We start from the raw sequence: 12,250 nt of genomic DNA on the forward strand, positions 1-12,250 counted from the left end.
TAAAAGCAACGGACACAACTCACCACATTCCCCAAATTATGAAATGCAAAAACATAAAAGAAAAAAAATGAAGAACAATCAAACGTGAAGAAGAAAAAGAATAGGAGGAAGAGAGAGCACCACTTAAAATAATCAGGGAATGCCTTTATCATCTATAATATACAATATCAACTAATTAGTCAATAATTTCAAATCGATAACCCCAAAAACAAAAAAAAGAGATAAAAATATTACCATTTCCATACTTTGAAAAAGAATTCGCACCAAAGTGAAACAATTAGAGAAAATATTTTTAAAAAAAGAACCAGTACCGCAAAATTAAAAGCAAATAGATATTAAAGAGACTGAAAAAAAAAAAAAAAAAAAAAAAAAAAAAAAAAAAAAAAAAAAAAAAAAAAAAAAAAGGTTGTTCGGTGGGAGGATATTACCAATTACCAAAGTCAAGTAGATGAGTGGATTCGGAATGCCTCTAGATCTAGACTCTAGAGTGGCAATAGAAAAGAAGAATGGCCAAGATTTGCTTTCTCTCCCCACTGGCCAAATCTCTTTTTGTCAGCCTCTTCTTCTCTCCACCTAAAAACAAAATATATATAGATACTGGATAAAAAAAAGATGAGAAGAAAGTGCATTTGTTTATATAAAAAATGGAGAAAGTGTGAACTACAAAGAAACTGAAAAGGAACTGATGAAAAATGTATTTTACAATGAATTTGGTTTACAATTAGTTGTAAAAGGGAAAAAAAAAATTTTGAGTTTAGTAATTGTATAAGTGGAAAACGTGGTTGGCAAATTAAAAGCAATTTTTTAGGAGTGAAACATGGTAAATCTAATCGGTTTTAAAAAGGGGAAAAATGATTTTGTTAATTTTAAAAGTTGGAAACGTTCAATCAAAATAAAAAGTGAAAAGTTATCAAAAAAAAAAAAAAAGTGGAAAACTAACGTGAGAGAGAAATGGAGAAGTGGGAGAAAAAACTGTTTTTTTTTTTAGCTAAAAATTAGGAGTTTTTAAATTACTAATTTTACATGTCTAACCCTATAATTTAAACCTTAGAAACAGATGAATTTGAGGGTATTTTGGGCATAAAAATTAAGGAATCCAAACAGAGAAAGCCCCTTAAATAGTAGTATAGATATAGATAAAAAGGAGATCCTGAAAGAACCCACGTTGTATCATGGATATGCATTATCTGTATAGAATTAAATCATTAACTTGATTTTCTTTTCAATTGACTTCTTATAAAACTGTGCACTCTTTCCTATCTCAAAAATCAACAAATTTAACACAAGAAAATAAGAAGAAAATAGCAATAAATTGAAGAAAACTGTTTGAGTAGTATAGAAAGCTATGAAAACTAGGCTTATGGAATACATAGTTCAAAAAGTACATTGTTGAAACTGGATTGACAAAACCTAAGACTCATATAATATTTTATTACTCTTTTCAAATAGTGTTATATTTTAGATTTGACAATGAATTTATTTTTTAGCCATTACCTTAAATTTAACTGTATTGGAACTACTAAAGATTAGGCATTTACTTTCTTACGAAAATAATGAATTTGAGTGGGGGATTTTATACAATTTTTATAATGTACATGTAATCTTATTAGTTTTCATGAGATACTACATTTTTTAAAAATGAAAATTTTCTTTTAAGTTCCTTAAAAGATTTTTTTTTTTTTTTTTTTTTTTTTTTTTTTTTTTTTTTTTTTTTTTTATGGGGAGGGGGGAATACATATTTTTTTGGGAGTCCAAACTATTAAAATTTTTAATCTTAATAAATAATATATATATTACTACAAAAAAATTTGACCCAACAAAGCTCCTTTTCTATTTATATATATAAAAGGCTTATCTTATTGAAAATTATATTATGTATCACATATATACATCATTCATCTTATAGTATGTGGGTTCCATAATTTGAAATGGAATTCAAGTTGGCAAGTGATAATCAATCTAGGAAAGCTAAAAGAGCCCATTTCACAGCAAAAATGAGATACAGAATTGCACTTTACTATTTGCCTAAAAGAACATCAATGATCAATCCATCTCATGGTTAGATGAAGCTAAAACTTTGTAAGCTTACGAGGGATTGCAAGCCTAAGCTAGTGTGGGTATTGGCTTATAATTCCCTTTCTGATAAATACGAAGTAAAAATAAGAGGGACTCAAAAAAGGGGTTATAGATTCTTGTTTCAACTCTCACGTATGCCCTAAAAGTAATACTCAAAAGTTCAAAATTTTTATGACTACAATTTGTAAGAAATTGCATTTAATTATAAGATTTGGAACTTGGACTAAATGACTTATTAAATAGTTAAGCAACAAGAAATATAGACTGTGTTTGGAGAATATTTCAATAAGTAAGAAATTGGTTTGAATTTAATTACTTTACGGGTCATGTAATTTAAAAAAAAAAAAAAAAGCTACTTAATGATCCTACCATAGAGACCAAACCACCAAAATAATAGTAGTAGGCCAGTCGATTAAATTAATGATTGCAAAGATTCATAGTTCATACCAACTCCATAAAATTTTCCTCACCCAAATGTTTTTGTTTTTTTTGGTTTTTTTATAGGCACGAGATTGTGGGTGAGGTGACAAAGGTTGGGCATAATGTTACAAAATTCAAAATTGGAGATAAAGCTGGAGTGGGCAATATGGTGGGCTCATCTGGCTCATGTGAAAACTGCAAACAGGACTTGGAAGTTTATTGCCCCGAAATGATTTGGATCTTAAAAACCTTCGGTGGATATTCTGAAAACATAGTCATAGATGAGCATTTTGCAGTGTTAATTCCAAATAGTTTGCCTTTACATGGTGCTGCTCCACTTTTGTGTGCTGGGATTACTGTGTATAGTCCCATGATGTACTATGGACTCTGTAAGCCTCGTCAACATTTGGGTGTGGTTGGGCTTGGTGGATTGGGTCGTGTGGCTGTGAAGTTTGCCAAAGCTCTAGGAATGAAGGTCACAGTAATAAGCACCTCTCCAAGCAAGAAAAATGAAGCATGGAACGGCTTGGGGTGGATTCATTTTTTGTTAGTCACGACCAAGAGCAATTGTAGGTAACTAAGAGCTAATTTCTCTTATTTTGAACTAATACAAGATATCTCACTCAAAGATATGGTATTGATATCCAAATCAGCATACAACACACATTAAAAAAAATGAGCTTCAAGTAAAGCATAGGGCATGGTTGTATTTCACATTGTGTTTTTGGAATGATTATCAACTGCTTCAGATAAATGCATCGGGCTCTCTTGCAATATGTAAGCCCCATAAGTGTATGAGATCCACTTGTTATGAGAGGCTCATTTCATGTATCAGAAACATGAGATACCATATCGCATTTTTGGACCATAATGATTGGACCAATTGCAATTGCATAAATGTGGTGTTCGAATTTTCATTTTATTTTTATATAAATATGAGATAATTTCACTTTACTAGAAAATCAAGATACTATGAATTTCTTTTTTGTGTAAGCGAGATTCGACCCTATATCTTTTTTTTTAGGTTGCCATGGGCACAATGGACGGAATCATCAACACAGTTTCAGGCCCTCACACTCTACTTCCATTGATTAATTTGTTGAAGACAAATGGAAAATTGATTGCAGTTGGTGCTTCAATGGAGGCTCTTGAAATACCATATATTCCTTTAATGATGGGTAAGGGTCTATTTCAAATGAAGATGATCATTTTTTTTTCCGAGTTATAGTGGTTCCTTTTTTTTCTAATTGTACATGGTTAAACAAGAAGGAAGCTTATTGGTGGTAGTACTATAGGGGGAATGAAAGAGACTCAAGAGATGGTTGATTTTGCAACAAAGCACAATATTATTGTAGGTATTGAAGTTATTCCTATGAATTATGTGAACACTGCTATGGAAAGACTTGCCAAGGGTGACGTTAAATATCACTTTGTCATTGATGTTGCAAACACCTTATATTCTTCATTTTGAGTCCCAGGTGCCACTTCTTAAATTAGTTATACTTCTTATGTAGTATAAATTATAGTTACACATTTATGTGGTCCTTACCTATGTACTAGATCTGGCTTGTTGGATTTTGTTACCCAATTTGTACTTCTCTTAAGTATTTTTTGTTGTTTGAGTATAACATTTGTGAGTTTGCATTTAACTTCTTGATAATAAGGATTTATCTGCTTTTTTTTTTTCTTTCTTTCTTTAATAAGGATATATTTGTTTTATGTTAAAATGTCAAATTTAGTTTCATTCCCAACTTACCATCATTTTTTTAAAAGCCACATTTCTTCTAATTACAAATATAATAAGGAAAAAAAAAGACTATGCTATTGTTAACACGCTCAAAGAGATTTTTTTTTTTTTTTTTTTAAATGAAAATAGCTCAAACCTTATTTAGAATGAAAAGTGATGGTTACATTATGGTGAAGAGTTTGTTCTTTAAAAAAATAATGATTCTCTTCAATTCTAACAGAAAAATCAATAATGTCTTGAGCATATTTAGCTAACAAATGAGCAAAATGATTGTCTTGTTTACGTACATGAAAAAAATGAACTCTACTAAAATCATGCAGAGGACAATATCTCATAAATAATTGGATCACTTAAGACCTTGGAGATAATGAGAGAGTCACCTTCAATAATAAAATCATGAATACTCATTTTAGCAAATTGAAAGCGGGCTTCAAAAGCTTTTGCTTTCGCCTCAAGAGCCCCAATCGGTGTCTTAATATTTTTGCTAAGTGCAACAATTACTCTAAACTGCCACAAGCAATAGAATAGCACACAACACATACGGCTGTCATTGAACGAGTGTGCAAATTATCAGTTTAACCCAATGGGCTTTCAATTTTGGGCTGTGTTTTTGAAGCTTCAAGACACCTTGGTCCAACCTGTAAGCAGGCCTGAGAATCAGTGAGACTGAGATAACTATTGTCTAAAATTAAAATCACAGACATTGTTGGAGTTGAAAATTAAAAAATTCTGATATGGTGTGGTATTGATATGATGTTTAATATAAAATCAATTACAATTTTACATTAACCCTATGCTATAAGATACACTGAGATAACTGAGAGCTGGACTTATTCTCAATCTGAAATGTTGAATAGAAACTCTATCAAGAACTGATAATCTGGACTAGGACTGGTTGGCTTAGCTCATTATTATTATTATTTTTTTAATTTCACGTGACATACCCATGTGGTTACTAGTACTTAATTTTTCAAATTAGCCATCTGTCCTATAATTAATTAGGTTTTACGCTAATAATATTAATTACTATTAATGAAAGAGGGATTAATGATAAACAATATAACTTTTCTTTTTTGAGAATGATAAACAATATAACTTGGATCCGAAGTCAGCTTACCTTTTATTTTATTTTATTTTTCTCATGTCTGAGGGTTAATATTATTGTTACCACATACTCAAACTCATAGCACCACATGCCAATACTAAACAATTTGAACAAATCTGTGAAAAACAATTGAAACAAATCAGCCCTTTTATAGGCAACATTTGAACTAGAAGCCATAAAAAAATTGTATTCAACAGGGTCTCCGAGGACAACAAATCATTTTTTTATAAAGGAACTCTCACTTGTTTCTTACGAGAAGATTAAAGAAAAAATAAAAAAGATTTATTGGCCTAGTGAGAATATCATAATTAATTATTAATTACTAATTAAACATGACCTCGTGAATAAGGCCGTACTTATAGTCTTATAGACTTATATGGTAACATGCAATTCAGCAAATATAATTTAACCCTTAATACTGCTAAGTATGTGTTTAGGATTGCTTAAAAAGCTAGCTTTTTTTTACTATTCAGTTTATTTTTACTACTATTTGTATGTCTCATTACATTTTTTTGTACTATTTATGAGTCCTACCGTACATTTTCAATTACCGTTTAGCTTTATCTACAGTACTTTCTGTTAGAGATATATATTAGACATATTAGCCCAATGTAATAGGTCCAAGCCCATTCCTGCTTGTACTAGTAGTCTAGGGTTTAGTCGCCTATATATACTCATGTTAGGGTTCATTGTAACACAGGAGGTTATTGTACTACACTCTCATACAATAAAGATGTAGCCCTTAAGGGATTCCTCCGTGAATGTAGGCCGTAAGGCTGAACCACGTAACCCTCGTGTTCTCAGTGTTCCTCCTCTATGCTTCCTCTTCCGCATCCACTCTAGCATACACAACATGACATAACATCACGTTGCTAATATTTAACATGGTATCAGAGCCAAACTTCGTTCTTGGCATCAAACAAACATCTCTACACAAACCAAGAAGATTCTCACGTGCACACGGCCATCAAAAGTCATATGCTTGTCGGCTGGATCTAGACTCCACGGCATCCCGCAGCCGCCATGGCTCACTGCTGTGTCCAAGATCCACAAACTCAAGCAAAGCCGTGACTTAACTTTTCAGATCTGTGCACATCAAGACTTCGCCAGTCGAAACCGACACCACAGGCGTGCTCCTCGGCCTCCCGTGAGGAAAACCTAGAAATCTGGTAACCCGAAGCCCTGCCACGCGCCGCCACGCGCCTCAGTTGTCTTCGAAAAATATCCACGCGCCGCCTCAGATTCTGACTTCCGGATCGTGCTCTTGGTACACGCGCCGCCATGACGGCCTCCTCGTCCATCGATCTAGAGAACCTGAAATTCTGGGCATCAACCGAGCTTACACGCGCCGCCACGCGCCTCTCAAGTTTATGGCTTCTCCCCCACGCGCCGACAATGCCGTCACGCGCCTTCCACTCACCGGAAAACTGCTGCTGACGTCATCCAATGACGTCATCACTCCACGTCATCAGCCACGCAAGCTCGTCCACGTCAACCCTGGTCCACGTCAGCGACACGTCATCAGCCACGCAAGCTCGTCCACGTCAGCCCTGGTCCACGTCATCAGCCACGTCAGCAGTGTCGTCTCGTCAGCACCACGTCGTTGACCCGGACCGACCCGACCCGGACCACCCGGATCTGACCCGTGAGCACTTTGACTGTTTACTTTGACTCTGACCAGTTGACTTTGACTTTGACTTTTGCGTTGACCTTTGACCAAAAGTCAAAATTTCCAAAAGGGCCTATCTTGCTCAGTTTTTCGCGTAGATTCCAATTTTGGCCTCCGTTTCTTCATTTGAAGCTTCGAAATTGGACAATTGGCACATTCTTCATTGTGGTTTCTTCAAAGGCATTTTACAAGGCATCTTCAAGTGATCTTCTTATGCTTATCCAACCTCAAGTCTTCATCAAGCTTCCGCCTTGAGTTTGAGGGAGGGTGTTAGAGATATATATTAGACATATTAGCCCAATGTAATAGGCCCAAGCCCATTCCTGCTTGTACTAGTAGTCTAGGGTTTAGTCGCCTATATATACTCATGTTAGGGTTCATTGTAACACAGGAGGTTATTGTACTACACTCTCATACAATAAAGATGTAGCCCTTAAGGGATTCCTCCGTGGATGTAGGCCGTAAGGCTGAACCACGTAACCCTCGTGTTCTCAGTGTTCCTCCTCTATGCTTCCTCTTCCGTATCCACTCTAGCATACACAACATGATATAACACATTGCGATGCTAATATTCTTAACACTTTCAACAAAAAAATTTCAACTTCAAGTAAATAAGCTATTCTCAAACAGATACTAAAATAAGGACATAAATACTTTCATAGCTTTTTTTTTTTCATAACTTGTTATTATCATCAAGAATCGTACTAAGATTAGGCAGAGTTAGAATGTCAATGTTAACAAAAATCTATTGATTAATGCTATAAGCACAAACTAATTTATAATATTTTTACAAATTATTGATATGGTAAATTATTATTGATTTTCATCTGGATTCACTACTAATATAATTTTTTACTTGCCAATAACCATTTATCACATCATAAGTTTGTAAAATAGTTTGTAACTTTAGCATTTTCCAAATTAAAATTAAAATAGCCAAAGCAACTCATTGAAAATGATTTAAATGTTGTTATGTAAACACTAAATTGATGTTAAGAAACTAGCATAAGGCACTAGAAACAACACCCTTGTTTGGTCTATTTTACTCATTTATGGATTCTGAATTTATGTGTTTAGAATGGGAAAGTTCAAGATCTAACTTCTGAAAGAAAGTAAATTTGGGAAAGGGGTCAACATCATTGGACCAAGGGGAAAAAGAAAAGATTCCTTAGCCACAAGGCACGTAATATAATACTAATATAGAGATATATATATATATATATAGTACCTAGACATTAATTATTTGTCAAAAAAATGTTTAGGGTATAAATAACTCAAACTTGTTTCTTTCAAGGGAATAAAATAAATAATGCTCAAGTGGAAAATAAATACTATAGTTACTTTTAGCCTTTGCAACTAACAAAAGTTACTACGGAAGTTCAATAGTTGACCCATCAAGATTCAAGAAGTTCAACTGTTTATTGATAAATCCAAAATGATCCAAATAATTCATTACCAAGGAATGTTGACAAATTATGGAACTTTTCATTTCCCTAGAGGGAGAGAGAGATTGAAAGTAACAAGAATGAAATTGAAAGACAAAAAATGATTAGCTTTTGTGTTTTGATAGTTGAAAATAAGGATGATATGAGCCATTTGGCTTACAAAGAGCATGAACAGGAATGGGAAAATTAATTTTGTTTTAGTCTTGGTGGTTGATAGTTAAGAATTCACTTTTCATGGATGAAGAATCAAAGTCAATGATTTTGACCTAAAATGAAGTTCTTGGAAATCTGTACTCTATAGGATGGTGGATGTCTTTTGCTACAAATATGTAAAATTGATTGAAAGAAATGGCCTAACAAATTTGATGGGATAGAAATGATTGAAACCCCAAAGGCTTGCAACATAAGATAATTGAGGAATCATGATAACCATCACTAAAATAATAGCAATATCCCTTTAAAAGTTAAAACCACAATAATCCCATCAAAACCACATCAACATGTTTGTTTCGTTTAAAATGGTGAACATCAATCCCTTATAAGGGAAACCAAAAAGAGAAAAAAAAAATGGAAAAGAAGAACTCCATGTTTTAGTGATGCAACCATGATTCTCTATGTCAACTTATGAGGTTGCAACCCCACCCATGAGGTCCTTTAAGAATTTTTTAAGCATCATTGAGTGAAAACTTAAACATGAAAATAAGCCTTTTGTGGGGAACTCTGGTCAATTAGTAGTCATATAAGCAACTCAGAAATTATTCCAATAATTATCTCATCCAACATATACATTGTATGGAACAGAAAAGATAAGAATTTCAATCTCTCCATAATGATTGTTTATTATCATTAAAACAAGACATCAGTAAGTTTTTAGCATAGGTGGCCACTTGAACTCTAGATATTTTATTCAACGAAAAAAGTTTACCAGTTAAGCTAATTAAAACCCATTTAGGTTCATATTGCTAAAGAGAGTATGTTGTGTGTAGTATAACTTGCCCCAGCCTCCCTTAAAAGTTACCATGATTTTTGAGTGAAGTTGTAGTGTGCCTTTGTGTTAGAATCCTTTCCCTCTCCCTTGTGCATGTGTGTGTTTGTTTCTCCAAAAAATAAAAAATAAATAAAATCCATTAGGATTCATATATTGTGTGATAAACATGTTATGTATAACAAACAGGGTTATGTTAACGAGTGTCTTTAGAGTAATTGTAAATAAACTATTTTAGGAAAGCTTTTATAAAACTTTTATGGAAAATTGAAAAAACTATCAAAACATTAATTACTTTTTTTTTTCTTTTTCTTTTTTTTTTTTTTGCATAAAAAGTTTCTTAAAATAACCCATTAACAAATTTGTTAACTTTTTCCTACCAAATATAACATACACCTTCTCTAAATTAATTAGAGGTCCAAATATGCTTTCCTTAGGCCTTCCTTTCCCAATTCCCTCCTCACCCAGATAACGTTTGCTGTGCTCTTTTGCTTAACAACTAGATAATCATTTATTAATTAATTTATGCAAATTAGAATTGGATCTTTTTATTAAAAGATTAAAATGGTGTTTGCTTAAGGTAACCACGCTGTCCATGCAAGACCAATTGAGCCCACCATCCATTAAATAGTAGTATTGAACTATTCAAGCTTCTCCTTCCTCTTTCAAAACGAAATTTAAAGCACTTCACACAATTTTCCAAAATCAACAATTACCCAAAAAATCATTTTCCATAATCAGCTTTCTTTCATTTTCAATCATAGAGAATAGTCTTCTCAAACTAATACTTGTATTCAGTAATCACCATCACTCTTTTTCTTTGAAAATGGCTTTATTTTCTTCTTTGTTCAACCACTCTTCATGTTATTTAGAATCTAGCCAAATCGTTAGGTGCAAGGCACAATATTTTATACAGTTGCATGTCTATTCAGCTAACCAACTTATTAATCAATCTCAAAAAACTAATTAATCACCTGATTAACACCAAGATTATATTTTATTAAGAAGGAATCATGATTTACACTCGCAATATTCTTGTTACAGGTAATGTTTGGTGCACCCACCTACATCTTGATCGTCTAATCTGAATCCTATGTTCAAAAACTTGTTTTTCTTTTTATTCCATAATAAAATTAAGAACCCCTATCAAAAAAATAAAAATAAATTAAGAAGCTTGATTCTCTTGGTTAAAAAAAAAGTATTATTTTCTAATAATACTGAAGTGATAAACTCCTACACCGAATTTGAAAACTCCTACACCGAAAGAAATCCAGTGTGAAATTGAAAATAAGATGCAAGCAACATGAAACATATATCTTAAATCAAATAATATTATAAATGTAAAATCCTTTAAAATTTGCAAATTAAATCCTATCAACCCATTTCATAAACAAAAAAGAATAATGAAAGAAAAGAGTGGATTGGATGACATCACATTATTAATAAGTTTAAATGACACTAAAACCATGATGGTTAATGTTTGTTTAAATATCGGTGGCATTATAAAATCAAATCTATTCATTTCAAAAAGTAATAGATATGAATGTAATTGTGGTAGTAATTTCATGGTGGAGTTACAAACTTAAAATATTCAAATCCAATCGACTATTAGAATCCATTAATTAGCGTGATAATTAAGGTTTAAGGATTTTGTTCTTTTTTTTTTGAAGGGGGTTTAAGGATTTTGTTCTAAACTAAAGGACTTGTGATCAAATTTGAAACCTCATACACCAATAAAAATCCATGAAAAATATATATCGTAAATTTGTAATTTCAAATCATATTATAAATTTAAAATCCTTTAATATTCATAAAATCCTGTCAATTTTTTTATATAAAAAATATATATAATGAAAGAACATAATGTAGATGTTGCTACATTATTAACAAGTTTAAATGACATTAAAACTATGATAGTTAATGTTTATTTAAATATGATGGTGTTACAGAATCCAACCTATTCGTTCCAAAAGGTAATGGACATGAATATAATTGTAGCAGTAATTTCAATGGTGGAGTTACAATATATATTCTAAGCCGACCGAATGTTAGAATCCATTCATTGATTAGTGTGATAATTAAGGTTTAAGGTTTAGGGTTTTTGATGCGTTTTACTTTTACATATGATGCTGATTGCTGAAGCCAAAAACCAAAAACAGAGGGAGTTTGAAACGTCAAAGTACGACGCTTTGAGACAAAACAGCAGGCACCTAACCTCCCTAAATAACATCGTAAAGCGTTATTAGTGTGAACCTAAAACGACAACGAATTTACCGCAAACTCGAAATTTCATTATCACGCGCTTTTAAGCTCGTGTAGCAACGGTCTCAATATTCATTTGACGGCGATTTGGCATTCTATGATGAGCCGTTTAATGCACGCGCTTTTGGAGGAGATGGGGGGACATGACTGTCTCGTCAGACTAAAGCAACTGGAAGGTCACCTAAACACGTGAGACACACGTGAAGAGCGAAACAGCAACAAAGATCTTGCCGGGAAGGAATATAAAGATTGGGAAGAGTTTGTGTATATATACTCATACAGTCTCAACTGTCAATTATAATTTGTTTCTTTTTTTTCTTTTTGATGGGATTTCTTTATTTTTCGTTAATAGTTAATTCAAAGATTGTTTGACCATTAAAAAGACTCACAAACTAATTCGTGTCGATGGTCATTTGATTTTTCCGTTCATAAAAGAAAATTATAAAAAAGAATTGAAACTACAATAAGTGATTTTGTATTTTTTTTTTTAGAATATTAAGTATTTTAACATACACACAAGGGAAGAAGTGAGAAAGTTTTA

General features: G+C 32.5%; 1 protein-coding gene across 1 annotated transcript; it reads left to right on the plus strand.

Annotated features, from left to right (window-relative positions):
• The first annotated feature begins 2,662 nt into the window (after positions 1-2,662).
• On the plus strand, positions 2,663-3,967 carry LOC126705257 (probable mannitol dehydrogenase). Its single transcript, XM_050404152.1, has 3 exons — positions 2,663-2,977; positions 3,521-3,674; positions 3,852-3,967. The coding sequence occupies exons 1-3, from the start codon at positions 2,663-2,665 to the stop codon at positions 3,965-3,967; spliced, it is 585 nt and encodes a 194-aa protein (XP_050260109.1).
• The last annotated feature ends 8,283 nt before the right edge of the window (positions 3,968-12,250 follow it).

The sequence above is a fragment of the Quercus robur genome, chromosome 11 (assembly GCF_932294415.1).
Source record: "Quercus robur chromosome 11, dhQueRobu3.1, whole genome shotgun sequence".
NCBI classification, from domain to species: Eukaryota; Viridiplantae; Streptophyta; class Magnoliopsida; order Fagales; family Fagaceae; genus Quercus; species Quercus robur.